Source organism: Talpa occidentalis, unplaced genomic scaffold, assembly GCF_014898055.3.
Source record: "Talpa occidentalis isolate TD23 unplaced genomic scaffold, MPIMG_talOcc4v2.1 talOcc4.13, whole genome shotgun sequence".
In the NCBI taxonomy this organism is placed as follows: Eukaryota; Metazoa; Chordata; class Mammalia; order Eulipotyphla; family Talpidae; genus Talpa; species Talpa occidentalis.
In genome coordinates, this window is record NW_023601322.1 from 70,550,056 (window position 1) to 70,565,966 (window position 15,911).

The 15,911-nt window shown below is 45.8% G+C and overlaps 1 protein-coding gene across 1 annotated transcript in view; it reads left to right on the top strand.

The window, feature by feature from the left end:
• SPOCK1 (SPARC (osteonectin), cwcv and kazal like domains proteoglycan 1) overlaps window positions 1-15,911 on the top strand; it is a 508,642-nt gene that overhangs the window by 356,620 nt on the left and 136,111 nt on the right. Inside the window, exon 4 of the mRNA XM_037508344.2 lies at window positions 4,707-4,833. Within this exon, the coding sequence (XP_037364241.2) occupies window positions 4,707-4,833 (127 nt within the window). The remainder of the gene's footprint in view (window positions 1-4,706; window positions 4,834-15,911) is intronic.

The window sequence follows — 15,911 nt, forward strand, 5'->3', positions numbered from 1 at the left end:
ACAGACAACCTGGAGAATAGAAATTTAAGCTGGACCTTGGAGAAGACCTCAAAAGGCAGATGAGTACAGAATGCAGGAGAGAAATGTGCACGGGAATTAAGATATATCAGAGGAAAACCCATGTGATGTCAAAGTGGCACAAAGGCCCTTAGCAGGCTTTGGGAGTAACAAAGAATGGCTGGAGCAAAAATCTATGGTGTTGGTGGTTAATGGTGGCGCATATGTGTATGTCGGGGAGGAGAGCAGAGTAGACAGTTAACATGTGAAGGTAGGCTTGGATGGTTTAACACGAAAACAGTGAGTTTAAACTATACCTTAGTAGGTGGGGAGAAGATGGAAGTTTTTAGCATGGGAATTACACCATTAGATTTGACCTTAAGAGTCAACACTTTGCTTCAAAAACACACAATTTGGGGATTTTGATAGCATTAACAAAACAAAGGATTTCGCTTAGGCAGTTGAGCAAAAAGAGATTAAGAAATGCCCATGGTCTGCTAATGGTTTGTCTCCATCCTGAGCAGCTCCTAGGTTTGGGAGTTGCTTGCAATGTTATCAGTTGAGTGGGAGGTTTGGCCGCCCCCATCACCAGCCGGCCTCAGGCGGGGTTCAGGCTTTGTGGCCATTGAGCAGGCTGGCAGGACCTGCTTCTCAAACTAAATTGCTTGTGTCATCCAACTGATGAATGTCTGTGACATTGTGAATAGCAATCCCATCAAGACACCCTCATCGCATTTCACTCTTCATTGGCTCAAGAAGTGAAATATCTTAGTCAGAAAGTTTAGTCCCTTGTCTCAACTGGGTTAGGTATTTTTTTATGGTTTTCGTGGAATTGTAGAGATTGAAATATACTCACAAGTGACATAAACTTGGCCTCCTTTAGTTCAGCGTGTACTGCACTTAGCATTACATAATTGGACCTCTGGGCAGAGACTGCAGGTTTGGATGCCTTCTCTTCTAAGTTCCTGATGAGGTAGGAAACTCCTGGGTTTGCCCCCCTGAAATGGGCATGCCTGTTTTACTAGAATTGGGAGGATTCAGAATGGCTTGATCTCTGTGCCTCAAGTCCCTGAGGCATCCCAGGAAAGGCCAAGACAATTCCTCCTGGGCATAATCCTTGACCACCTGATATCTCTATGTTGAGCTTGCGCCTCTGCAGATGTGGAACCAGGGACAGTGTTTCAGAGGGGCTTTTTCGAAACTAACTGAGCCCTAATAATGAAAATACAAATGCCAGAACTGGGAATCAAAATCATCCCAGAGCAGCACAGCCATTTCCAGGAAAACCTAAGTCCAAAAATTAGAAATAACTTGCTCATATTTCTGTGTGACACTGGGCAAGTCGTTTCCCCTCTGTCTCCAATTGCTGTTTTATACAATACAGTACAATACAATACAATACAATACAATACAATACAATACAGTACAGTACAATACAATACAATACAATACAATACAATACAATACAATACAATACAATACAATACAATACAATACAATACAATACAATACATTGTCGGATAAGGTTAGCTTTTAGGTATATTCTGGTCCTGACAAGGTGGGATTTTTTGATTATCTGCCGAGTAACCGTTGCAGCAAGACCCACCCACCTGCCCAGTAGGGATATACTGAGCGCTCACAATCCGCTGGTCTGCTCGCCTCCTAGCCTCATCTCTCTGTCTCCCCTTAATGGACTTAGTTTAATGGTGAAGTCTGGGTCCGGAGGCAAGGGTGACCCCCCCCCCCCCACTGACTGGTGAGTAATGGGTGGTTCCATCTTTTTCTCAAACCCGCTGGTTCAGTGTTCCCTTCTCCCTTGTCTTATTTTGGCTAAGCTCCTTCAGGCTTCTTTCCTCCAGGGCACCATTGCACAAGGTTATGTCTACTCCAGCAAAGCTGCCCACTCTTTCAATTTTATAGCCCCTTTCTGGTAACGCATAATAAGAATTGCTTCTGCCGTGAGCATGCCCACTGGGGACTGACCCAGGAGAGGGGCTGCCAGAAGCCAGAACTTCTGCCTGCATTTGCTGATTCATTATCATTGTCAGACAATCTGCTGTGGAATGATGATAAATATGTGGCTTTCTGCTAAAGCAATCACATACTCTAAAACCAACCCTGTGCTGACAGCCTGCTTGTCCCTTGTATGGGGTCCCACTATGCTTTGTCCCTTTTGCAGTAATCCAGACGAACCCTGGAAGAGTAAAGTGTGTTTGACAAAGACTGAAATCCATGTGATTTAGAAATGCAAATTATCTCTGTTTTTAGTCAGAGAGTGAGGCACAGACAAGGTGCCAAGCAGGAAGAGGACCCCTAATAACCAGACACTGTTGCCCCCAAAGGATTTTCAAGCTAGTAAAGTAGATGAGACCGAGAAGGGCCAATGAAGAGAGGTTTGACTCTGGACGCTCTGTGTGGCTGTGAACGCTGTAGCAGATCCAGCCACCATCATCTTCATGACTTTGGGCAAAATTCTGCTGCAATTTGGGTTTCAGTTTCCCCCATTAGTAAAATGAATGTTAGGCTGGGTGACCTCAGGGGCCCTGAGAGGACTACTTTTTCTGGTTCTTTGGTAAGACAGGCCCAGCCCAGTGGCCCATACACTCTGGGATCCCCGATGACCCCAAGAGATGTGCTGTGAGTGTGTGGTGATCCTCTTGGCGTCATGTAAACATAGTAGTTCCTCAAACAGACCTTTTGCCTCCTCCTGCCACCTCCACATCTTTGGTAGGATAAGAACTAAATTAGTGGGTGCTTTTTTCCTTGTTCATCCTTATTGCTCATTTTCTTTTATTTGAAGAGTAGAGGTTTTCATATATTTCATACCCACATCCCCACTTGATGGGAAATATTTCCTTTTTGGGGGAGCTCATAAGTTCTCCTGGGAAGCAAATGCCATTCCAAACCTGTAGGACCTTAGGATTAAGTTACATAATTATAGCAATGGTAATTTCATCCTCTACAGCCCTATCTGTTGGGCACATAATAATCAGAACTCTAACCACATTTTTGTTGAGATAATGTTGGTTTACAGTACTTACATGTTTCAGGGGTACAGCTGTTCGCCTCAACAGCTTTATCACACCCACTCCCAAATCAGTCACTATTCACCACCAACCTCTCAGTCCCCTCCACTTGTATCATGCACCACCCCCACTTCCCTCTGGTCACCACTGTTCTGTTGTCACATGAGTGAGATCCTGTGGTGTTTGTCCTTCTTCTGACTTTGCTTACTTAGCTTCACCCTTTCAAGGTTCATCCATACTGCCACAAATGGCAGGATTTCATCTTGTTTTCTAGTAGCTGGCTAGTATTCCAATGTGTGTCTATTTCATGCTTTTATTCAGTCACTCACTAGTGATCATTTAGGTTATTTATGTATCTTGGCTACTGTGACTAGTGCTGCAGTGAACATAGGGGTGCATATATCTTTTGGAATTAGTGTCTTCATATTTGATTAAATACCCAGAAGTGAAATGGATGGGCCATATGGTAGATCTATTTTTAGTTGTCTGAGGACCTCAACACTGTTGTCATACTGGCTGCACCAGCTTAGATTCCCAACCACCACCATTTTTATGACTTGCTGTTTTATAGGCTTTAGTGCCCCCCACACATCAGCTTGCTGATTTCTCATACCATCCACTTTAAGTAGATTCTATGTCCTTCTCTTTCACAGGAAAGAAGCAGAGATTTAGAGGGTTAAATTTTCTGCCAAGACCACACAGTAAGTGGCAAATCTGAAATCTGAACTTGTGTTTTCTGACTCCAGAGCCCAAACATCAACCCTCATCAGGACAGCCAGTGCAAAACCCTTCAAGGGCACAATCTTTGCCTGATTGATGGGCACTCCTGAGGTGCTTGTCCTCTGCCCAGCCTTCAGCGCCATGGTCATGAGCCTCTCCTGTGGTTTGTTGGGAGAGAGGCTTCAGCCAGGAGAGGCAGGGTGGCAGTAACTGCAGGCCTTTTATTGCAGTGCTTTATGATCCGGGGTGGGGGTTCCTTCTGTGGACATAAGCCATCCTAATAGCACCATTTATCATTATGACAAAGGTTAGGATGGGGGGAAACTGGAGCTGGAATGAAAGAGTAGAATTCTGATTATTTTAGCAGTTGAAAGTGACATCACCTCAGAGCCTCTATCAAATGGCAGATTGGAAGCCAGACTGAAATTGCTTTAAAATATATCTAGAGATCACTTTCCACAGCTGTGATAAAGTCATTTGGTTGTGTTTGAAGATGTGTTTCTATCTAAAATGCTCACTGAGTCATCTCTGTGGCACCCCCCTTGAAGGCTGCTCATCAGCCCTGAAGAGGCAAAGGGTCCGGGAGCTATTTCTGGGCTCCTGGGATGTGCCCTGTCCTGGGAGCTGAGGAAGCTGCTGGGGCCACATGTCCTTGCTGTGTATTTTTTAAAATGTGTTGTGGATGTCTTCTCATGTCAACAAGGAATGTTTTACAACATTTTTATTGGTCACATTGTTTTCCTCTGTCCATCTGGTGGTTTGGACCTGAACTTTAGAGCAGAATCTCTTGCCTCCTGTCAGTGAGTTGGAATCAGTAGAGCCTGCAAAGGGCCCTCACACAGCGCCTGCTTCTTGGACCAGCCCTTTTGTAAATCTCTTTGGACTTTACCCACAGTCTGCAGTAAAGAGCCGTGGAGGCAGGAGCTTCAGTAAACTGATTCTCCCTCTTTTTTTTATCCTTAGGCAAAAGAAGGGGAACGTGGCCCACAAACACTGGGTTGGACCTTCGAATCTGGTCAAGTGCAGGCCCTGTCCCTTGGCACAATCGGCCATGGTTTGCGGCTCCGACGGCCACACCTACACCTCCAAGGTCAGTAGTGGTTGTCTTCTGTGTCATCAAAAATGCACCATGTCTGCTTGTCCTGACTAGTCTTTTTCCATAAAATTGAGGCCTGTGATACTCACTGGGGTTTGAATGTGCCCTTGAGAAACTTCTATGTGCGCAGACTCAGAGATAATCTCTGGCCAATAGAGTTAGGTAGAGATGTGGCATCCTCTGTGACTGACTGGTCAAGGGCTAAGGAAGAGGGTGATTTCTTGGTGGTATGTGATCCTGAAGTTAATCCAGGAGAACTTCCTGGAGAAGGTGGGGTAGCACACTAGTCTGAAGATGCGTGTCGTACAGCTCCACTGAGAGAGAGCAAAGACACGCGAGGCACAGACTGCTGTTGCTGCATGGATGGCATAGCATGACATCAGCTCATGTCTAATCTCTGTAAATTCTGTTTTTCACCCAGACCCATGTAACCTGCTTTAGGACCTCAGTAGTATAATTACTGCTTGATGAGTTTCTCTTTCATTACCCAATATCATTTGAACTCTTAGATGCCAGGCACTGTGCTAGTTGTTAGGGAAATTTATAGTTGAAAAGGAAAAGTTGGTGCTTCTTTAAGGCCACAGTCAGGAATCCTTGCCTCTTCAAATTCAGACCTACCCTGTGAATATCAGCTTCTTGCTCAAGGTCCCAGATGGTACATTCTGGCTAAAGAGCCTCAGTCCAGTTCAGCTGGCCATACCTTCTACCTACTCCTCTGCCCTCTGAAGCCCCCTGGAATCATAACTGGAGATAGTTTCTAGTAACGAGACTGGTTTCTGACACCCTTAACTCATGTGGCATAGTAGACCTATAGGGGACATTGATGAATCTGTTCTAGCTTCCATTCCTAAAGGTGGATCCAGCCAATATGGTCTTTCACCTAAATAGTCATGTGGAAATTTTGTCACAAAAGGTGATCATACAGCAGATCTGAATGAGGCCTGAGATTCTGTATTCCTAACAAAGGTGACATCCATACTGCTGGTCCATAGACCACACTTCGAGGAGTCAGTTTTTATAGACACCTCCTCTTGGATCCCTTCCCCTACTATCTGTCCTTTCTGCTACCTCCAGAGTCTATTTCCAATTAATGGGAGGGGGTAGGAGGGAGAGATAGGAGATAATTCTGTAATGACAGTCTGCTGGTGGACTCACCCACTTAAAATGCTTGGATGGAGATCCTGGAGCTATTGTTCCTAGCAGAGTCCTCCAGGACTGTCCCCTTCCTATATCACTTAGCATGGGAAAGATGCTTCATTCATTTGCTAAGCAACTAGTGAACATTTATAGTTGTTTAAGCATGGTGCAAAACAAGGTCAGGGACAAGACAGACACCATTGGAAACCTAAATGACCAAGCAAATAAATAATGTAATTTCAAATTTTGCTAAGGTTTACAAAGGAAAGAAGCATGGTGATGAGCGACTGAACCAGAGGGACTTGCCTTAGAGGGGAGAGTGAGGGAGTGCCTTTCTGAAGAGATGTCCTTAAAACTGAGAGTGGATGGCTGGAATGTTCCAGATGGAGAATATAGCATAAGCCAAAACTCTAAGGCAGGACGATGTGTTTGAAGGACTGAGAGGCTGTCCGGGTGGCTCAGACAGAGAGGAGAGGCGGTGTGAGTTGAGAGGGGCTGAAATGAGTTGAAACACCATCTAAGAGGAAGCATTTAGCCCAAGATGGAAGGGGATGCTAATGCCAGGCTCGCGGGGCACTTGGTGCTGTAGCGCCCCTCTTGTTCTGAGGTACCTTAAGAATGGGAGACCTGAGAACCACCATATGCTCACTGGGCTCAGGACAGGCTGCATCGTGGCAGCTTAATCACTGTCATGGACGAGGGAGGAGCCACCGATGGTTCTGACTGAGAAGGAGTGGCAAGACGCTAGTCTGTGTAAGCCATGTGGGACTTGACTGGGTGGTTTGAGGGCGCTTAGCAACTGAGAAATACCAGCCAGTCCCACTCTGAACCAAGTTGCTTAGGCAAACATCCAGCCTGTGGCTCTGGCTAAGAGTTACAGAGATTAGACATGAGCCTCTTGCAGTGCTTCTCTCTGTGAAGGTCCAGGAGCCTGAGTTTGGAGGTGAGCCATGAAATGTCACTGAGTGATCAGGGCTGTTTGGCGCGTGGCATATTGAACATCAGACCTGCTTGCTCGCCTTTGTCTCCCTTTGGCAGAGGTGAAATGCCAACTGGAAATGCCAGTTTCCCATGACCCCCAACCTACAAGGAGCAGTGGAGGCCTGTCAGATGTGGCTTGAAATGCTGTCAGTTTCTCAGGGAATGTCCCTGGAAGTGCTCCCTGGCCAGCGTCTGCCCCACCCCGAGCAGTCTGGGCTGGCTTTTGTGTTAGGGAAGGATGCCTGCTGCAGATCCTTTTGTAAGAGGCAGGAGCGGCTTTGGTGGATTTCTGTGCACTGACTATTGACTCCCGATTCTTCAAAAGAGGAGTGGCTTTCAGAGTCCACTGGGCAGAGGCTTTCTCTAGCGTGTCCTGCTAAGTACGTTGCATCCCTGCACCAGGAAGACTCAGTCCTGTTTCCTAGCCCCCACTTACTGGTTTTTTCCCTGGAGCAAGAGAAGAGATGGGAAGCTGCCTTATCACAAACTGAAGCATCCGTCTCTCCATTCTTCATATGAGGTAGACTGAGACCCAGAGAGCCAAGTTCCTTGACAGAGTTTCACATCCATGGGCCCCTCCCTGCAAGTCTTTGATCACCCACTGCTATTTAAAGTTAAAACAAAGTGTGGGGGTGTGGAGGGGCAGCCCTGCAGTGGAAACTGATTCTGGTATTGGTTTGGGGCATTTGCTTCCTTTTCTATCTCATAGGAACTTCTGGAAAGTTGGTATTCTCTTTTCCCCGAAGGAATTAATCAAGTATGACTCCAGCAACTATGACTCCATACAAAGCCAGTGGTTGTATGTTGACTGATCAAGATCTCTGAAGCTGAGGTCAATTCAAAACCCAATGAAACTCCCTCCAACGGGGAAATTTGAGTCTGGTTGGGTTTACTATGTGTGTTTTAGTTATTTCCCCTACAGACATGGCCATGTGTTCACTGAGGGTTAAAGGCATGTTAGTCTCATAGACAGAGCTGTTGGAAGGCTCCTAGTTGGTATAAGTGAATGACTTAACCATGAATGAGCAAACTGTTTCCCAGCCCCTGAAGTCCTGGTTTTTGTGGGGAAATCAGTGGGGCAAGGAAACGAAAGACAAGACTGTTGCGTGTATAACTGGAGGTGACTTGACATCATAATTCAGATGCACAGAAATTAGTGTTGGCAAAAATATAGCCTCAGTCCCATCGTCCACACCCATTCCAGAAAAGCCCACTTCTCCAAGTGTTTTCCCTGTCACAGACCGACAGGAAGGGTGAGGTGAGCACCTTGAGGAGCAGAGAGAGGAAGGAGGCTTAGCATCAGCTCTGTCCTGGAGGCTGAGTGTTTGTCCTTGCGTCACATCAAATATCAAATAAGCATTCCTTCTACTTTTGGGGCCTGGGCAATTGGAGACTTCTAGAGCTGGGGGAGAGGGAGGACTTAGGAGCCTCTGTGCATAGCAGGACTTTTTGAGTATCTCTGCTCCACAGCTCCGTGACTCCACCAGGATCAATGATAAAGTGAGCAAGAACACACAAAATCTAGACATGAAGGGATATAAGATGTTACATGGCAATAAATATTTATTCAGACTCTATAAAACGTAACCCATGAAAGACAAGAAGTAAAAAAAGGGCTACTGAAAACAGAGAAATTGCAAGCTGGGGCTGCTTCTGGGTTGAGTGTGTGAGATGGAGACCCTGCCCTTGACCTGGCCTGGTTTCTCTGCAGTCAGGATCTTGCTTGTCTGTCAGCTGCCCTTGTGTCACCTTCTCCTGAAATGCCTCACATATTTACTGTGCTCTTCCTTGCTGTGTGTCCTACATGGTGCTTAACACTGGGGATGTGTCAGAGGTCAGAACAGACAAGCTCAGGTTCCATGGAACTTATAAGGCAGGTGGAAAATGGAAAGCACTGACTTCCACTAGAATAGTTGTTCAGATAGGTGCCACAGGACAGAGCAGGGCCACCTCAAGTCGGCTGGATGTGTCTGCCGTCTTCTTAGAGGAAGTGAGGGCTCAGTTGAGATCTTAAGAAGGGGTGAAATCAACCAGGCTAAGAGTGGCAGAGGGGGCAGCTCCTTCCATTGGAGGGGAGAGGGCATGGAGGGATGAAAGCAAGCATGGCCCCTTGAGGGGGCTGGTGAGTGGGTCACATGAGGATGGAGCCAGCGCTAACTTGCTACAGAAATGAGGCTAGACAGGTCGTCAGGCTACCTTTTGCTGCGCCTTGAAGCCCCAAGAGCATTGGGGATGCTGTTAAAAACTTCATGTTTTTGAATTCACTTAGGCTGGCCACAGGGTGGGAATATTGAGGCAGGACTGCAGGCAGTGTGGCCTGAGGCACCTGTTGGAACGGCAGGTCTGGACTTGTGCACAGGTGGCAGAAGAAGGCAGAAAGCGGTCTAAAGAAACACTGAAGAAATCATAGCTGGTCTTGGTGACTGAGTTTCACATGTAGAAAGTCATTTCAGCTCTGAGCTCAGCAGAGGGTGTGTTCACTCTCCTAGTCCTGGCGGGACTTGCAGATCCTCCTCTTGACCTCAAGCTTGGTGGCCTTGGTGGACTGCTGGCATATGTAAAGATGGAGGCGTTCGGGGGCCTGGCTGCCACCTTTCCTGGTGCCTGTAAAGAGGAGCATTGGAATCCAGCCAGCCCCGGGTTCACGTCGGCGGTGTCCACTTCTCTCCCTCTGGTGGGGAGAGCTGTTCTGGAAGCCGTGGGTGCATGTGGAGTGGGACTGGGGCTCAGGAGGGAACAGGGAAGAAGGGTCCCACTGCTCCAGATCCAGGCCCTTCTGCTCTCTCCTCACGAGGCCTCTGTCCACAGGACTTCATTGACTTCCCTTATCCTGCGTCCCCCTGACCGCAGCTCAGAAGTCAGGGCTGATCTGCTCATTTTCCCACCCGAAGCCACAGTGCGTGGCCTGACCTCGGAAGAGAGGGCTCTCAGAGTGCAGCCGGGCGCCCCCAGAGCCAGTTCTGTTCTCTGGCATCAGCCTGGCTGTTGGTAATCAGCAGCAAGTAGGCACACACCCATCTGCTCTCACCCCCTCCCCACAGCATTTACTTCCTTAATCGCTGTTAAACAATTAGCAAATGGCTCATTTATGTCTAGACACAGAAGAGAGATGCAGAGTTAAGAACTGCTGTGGAGGAAAATGCTTCTCTTCTGTTCTGGGTGCATACCCAGGAGGGAGGGGGAGAGCTTGCTTTACAGAGTTGGCATTTCTTTCAACATACTGTCGCTGCCGATTATATTATTTTCAGAGTCATCTTAATAGTTTCCAACAATTGCTACCAAGTAAAGGTCATGTTTGAAGTTCTTGGCAAATAGAGTCTCTGTTGGCGCACATTTCCCACGAACAGGCGGTTCTGAGGGTTAGAGCAAATCCAGGGTGTGATCATCAGGCTCCTCGGGAGAAATTCCAGCTCAGTATGTCTTCTGAGTCCCCCTGGGCTTTTGTGGCCTGTACCCATGGCAGGCACGGAGGGTTGCCATGAGTGGCTGCTGTTCTTTGCTTTCTGGCAGCGTGGAAGCTGTCAGTGTTTTCTGGGACATTCATTTCTGCAAAGCGCTGCCTCTACCCAACCTGCTGGCTGAGAAGTGTCTTCCCTGGCAGGGGCTCATTGGTGAGGGCCTGCGACTAGGCAGAAAATAAAAGTGATGGCGGACAAAAGGCAGAAGGTTTGCCTTTGCCCATTTTGTGCATCAGAAGACTGGGGTGCTAGTGCAACAGTAATGGCACCCAGAATAAGGGGGGGCAGAGATTCTAAGTACCAGAAGTGACAAGAGGTCAGTCTCACACCCCACCCCAATCCACCACACCTCGGTGCTGTCAGGTAGGAAAGAATCTGTGCCAATAGTCCCTAAGGTCGCCAGAGGTGGGATGAGGGAGGCATTATTAATATATAGTACATTTCATTATTTTTATTGTCCATTGCTTGGGAAAAGTCAATGAAAGGGGAATTAGGACTTGAGAGAAATACTGAGTGGCATCTGACCAACTTTTTTTAGACATTAGTCAATTTGAAGTTTGGGGACAAATCCCCCAGGACAGATGGCTCCACTTTGCCTTTTTCCCCACAGGCCTTGTCACTTTGATCTTTCTTTCCTCATCTGGGGTGGCCAAATACCATGTGATCACGAGATCTGGTTTCCATACTGTGAAACCCTCCACTCTCCGTTTCAGTGGAATTCTTGCCCTAGTTTTATCACCATCCCCTTTTCTCCTCCACAAGGCTTTTGGAAAGAGCAAATATTTAAAATATTTATTGTGGATTAGTTAGGAAATAGGCTCTGGCTGCTATAACAAAAAGCCAAATGAAACGGAGGCTTAAGTAGGATGAAGTTTGTTTTCTCTGTCATGCAGGCATTCCAAAGGTGAGCAATCCAGGGCTGTTCTGGGGTCTCCAGATTGCCAGTGACCAGGGACCTTTTAACATGGTGCTCTGTCACTCTCAAAACACACCAAGCTGCAAGAGAGCCTGGGAAATAACAGTTTTTATTCTGGGCAGCTGTATATGCCCAGCTAAAATTTGAGAGTTGTATTATTAAAGAAAGGATATTAGTGTGGATGTTCGGGTTATATAGCAGACCCTACCTTTGCACTAGTTGAAATAATGACAGAAACTAAACAGCAGTGCATAATTACTGAACACACATTAAGTAGTCATATGACATTGTGCTTTGTGCCATCAGATTATTTTACTCCACCTAATTCTCACAACAATAGCACCTTTCAGGTAGGTGCTATTGTTATACCCAAATTAAAGATGAGAAAACAGAAGCTATACAACTTTTCCAAGGCCAGTCCAGCTCTTAAGTAATAGAACAGATTTGAACCCTGGGCTGACTCTTGAGTTAAAGCCTTTACTCCATGAGTAAAAGCCATCAGGAAAGTAATATAAAATACCAGCTGTATCATCAGGCTGTTTTTGATTGCAGTGATAGAAACATAACTCCTACTTCTCTTCATCCAACAATGAAGATTTACTGGCATCTAAGGCTAGAAAGTGGCTGGGGTAGGCAGGCAGAAAAATAAGGGGAAGCTCAATGCTAACAAGAGTCCACTTCTTCCTGCCTCTCATCACCACTTGGCTTCCTTCTGCAGGGAGGCTTTTTTCCCTTGCTGTAGAGTATAGATTTTCACAGCCCCACATTCATTTGCTCCCAGCTCAGAAACTCTAAAGAAATGTGTCAGTGTCTGTGTTTCCATCCCAGGGATGGATTGAAAGGTGAGCGTTTTGGATTTCTCTGTGGGATCTAAGCTCTAGTCTATAGGCAACTGTTACCCCAAAACCTTTCAGTTAAATGAGCTACTATCCACCAGGGCAGTAGTCTGTGTTCATTCTGGATGCTTCTTTCTGTCCCCTGCCCAGGGATTTCCCTTCTTTCGTGCAAGCTCAGCTATTGAAAAGGATCTTTATTATCAAGGAGTTTTGTGTTATACTACAGTTTTCAGGCTCTCTAGCCCACCAGATGGATGGATGTGCATACTTATGTAAAAACAGTTCCAAATGTGGTACACTAAGTGCTCCAGCAGAAGTATCTGCATGGTGCTATCTACGTTCAAAGGAAATAAATGGCCTTAGTTAGCAAAGAGGCTCAGAGAGCTGTCACTGAGGAGGTGGTGCTTAGGCCAGGCCTTAAGGCTAAAACCCCAGGAATACCATCACTCCTCCCTCGCGTTGATGGATGTGACGATTGGCGGCTCGGCTCATTATATGCCTTCACGTGCATTAACAAGCCAAACTCGAGATGCATCCCTTCCACTCTTCCTCACTCTGTGCTTGGTTTGATGCCAGGAAATTGGTTGAGTGTTGATGTGCTATGAAGAGGGCCCATGTGGCTGGTCTAGAGCACACTGGCAGGAAATGGAGTAAGACAACAAGAGAGATGTAGCTGCTCTTGCTCACTCAGATAGACAATAGATAATCTTTTGGTTTCTCTACTAGTAGAGGAAAAGGCAAATAAACCCATAAAATGAGTTCCAGGTGGTCCTTGCCCCAGGTTTGTCTTGCACCCAGTCTTTCCTCTGGCAGCCTTTGCACAGCCTCCCTTTGGGGAGATTTGCATTTCTGGGGCATTGCAGTGCCTTTGGATAAGAACTGGGAGAATGTTGCTTGATTCACCAGGGTCTCCCTGCTACTGAAGGGCTGCTGTTCTGAGTGCTTGGTGGATGGAGCCCAGTATCTCAGGAAGGACACCCTTGGGCAGAAGATGAGGCATTTCCTCCTCACACATGGTGCATGCAGATCCAAAGATGTCTCACTTGTTTTTGAAAGGGAGAAACCAACAACTGGCTGTGAACCATTTATGGCATTTATTAAAGCCATTTCTCTCAATATGCAGTTATGACGTCAATTCATGGGAAACTCTACCCCAGCTAATATTCCCTCACATAACTTACAAACCTTAGCCTGAGGCTTAGAAAATGAGATCAGCTTCTCCGAGCATTACGCATATCTGGTGCTGAAATATTTTCTTGAAGACTGTCGTGCAGAAGTCTGCCTGTGCTCACTTAAACCATGTATCAACTGGGAATATTTTCTTTAAAAGAAAAACAAAAGCAATATGATCACGAACTTAATTAGTAATGATTTAATTAGAGTTAGAGTGCTGTGCATATTCATTCCGGCCAGGGACCTGGCTGTCTTCGAAAGGATTGCTTGGCAGAGATCTCAGGTGCTTTGCAGTTTTACCTAATCCTTAATTTCATCTCCTGTTGAGGTGAAGATGAGCATCATCATGTTCAGGTAATTGCTTTATCAAATGGTTTAATTGTGCATTCAGCAGCACTGACAACAAGAAGGTTATTCTTCCTAATGTGTTTTTAACAAAAGCGCTAACTAATTACATGGCATTCTACTCGGGGCATTTGAGAAAAAGAAGTGAAAACCTATTCTTCAGATCTTGGTTAAATTCATGTTTGCATATAGAACATAGAAATAAGTGGTAAAATAATTAGTTGAATTGCTTCCTTCTGCTCTAACTTTATAACTAATCTGAATGTTGCAATTTATAACTAATCTGAATGTTGCCATCTAGCCTGCGCAAATGCTGTGGATGCATTTTCACCAAGACGGTATTTGAACATCTGTGCTTTCTGAAAATGTCAGGATAACCATTTCGCCTGAAAGTTTGTCCTCAGGAGCCAGAAAGACTGTGTTGTCTTGGCATGTTCCAAGAAGTAATAAATGTTTAATAGACCCGAGGACAGATGTGCCCCGTGATCAGAAGGAAGTACTACAACATTAGGCCAACTGGTTTTAAAGAACTCTGAATTTCAAATGATGCTTAGTCTACTTTACCTTAAAGAAACCTTTTCTTTAGCTAGACCACCAGCATGTCTGCTACAGGCTTGTCTCCCGTGCCCTCTGTGCCAGTCATTCTTAGAGGCTCAAGCTAAAGTCATTTGGCTGAAGCCACCCATGAGACTAACATATTTGATATTTTAAAGCTGGTTTGGTGGTCCACTCCTTTTTAAATTTTTCTGTGTTCACGAAATACTCTTTCTTTCCCTCTTTTGGTAAAAAAGTCTACTCGTCATCACAATGAAGGGAGGTCAGGAAGAATCGTGGGATCACAGCATTTGATTAAGAATGGGCAAGTGGATTGGAGACAATTGGGATCTACCCCTGGGACAGAAACACAGACACTGGCACATTTCTTTGACGTTTCTGAGCCGGGAGCGAATGAATGTGGGGCTGTCAAAAACCATACCCTCTGCCAAGGGGAGAAAGCATCCCTCCAGAAGTCAGCCACGCAGAGATGAGAGGCAGAAGGAAGCAGAATGTCGTCAGCATCGTGTTTCTGATACTTTCACTGCCTTAACATGCTGAGGTAACAGTAGGCTTGATTTAAGAAAATAATAACAATTCTTTGTAAAGTGGGAAGAGTACTTGCCATTTTCTCTGTGGACTCTGGTTAGAAAGAGGACAGGTCACCGTGGAACTTTGTAACAAAGGCCCTGCATTCATTCAGCAAGGAGAGGAGCGACGCACAGGCCAGGGAGTGCCTGACATAGCACTCAGACACCAAGGGGTCAGAACAGGGAGGTGCTGGGGAGCTGCCCTTGACAGCCCTTGTTCTGTGAGTGGCAGCCCAAGTCTGTAGTCCCAGTTTATGCTCTTTGTATGGTATGGGAAGTCCAAAGTCAATAAATGGACTTAAAGTAGTCCTGGGTCAGGAGTTTCCTGGATTAGGGTTTCTGGGAGAAGCAAGTGGCAATCCTCCCTGGAGGACTGAACTTGCAATTCACATTGCACAGGATTCCCTCAAAATTGCCAAATATTGACTCAAAGTTTTAAAGCATAGAAGGAAATAAAAGCAAGAAATAACATAGACAATAAACAGCAGAATTAGACCCCCAAGGCTTGAAATAGATTTTTCAGTTATAGAATATAAAATCAACTCAAGTATTTAAATAAAAAGGACAGTTTAAATAAAACTTAGATGATGAGTGATTTGCTATAAGAACTCCCGCATTCGTTTGAAATGTCTAAAGTGTGAGAAATGTAATCGTTAAAAGTACATTTTAGTGACAAAAGCATGCCTATAAAGTCCTTCACCATGAGAAAGAAACCAACTTCTTTTTTAAAAAAAAAAGATTTATTTTTTTACGCATAAAAGAGCTGGGGTACAGGCCAGAGATGGGGGGGGGGTGAGAGAGGATCCACCAGAGACAGAGTGGGGAGCAGAATAGGCAGACTGACTGAAACACACTGCTGAGGGGAGCAGGGGTGAGACAGGAGAGGTCTGCTTCGCCATGTGGGTCAGCTCCCTGGTTGGCCAGGTATCAAACTCGTGCCGCAGAGTCTGAGAATTGCTTCATAGTGCGATGCTTAACCCCTTGCACCATCAGTGAGGCCCCAGATCCAGCTTCTTATTCTAGACTTTGCAATTAAAAATAAGTCATTTACCATGTATCCATTCTTTCTCTACAAACCACTTTTCAAGATAACCCTAAAGCT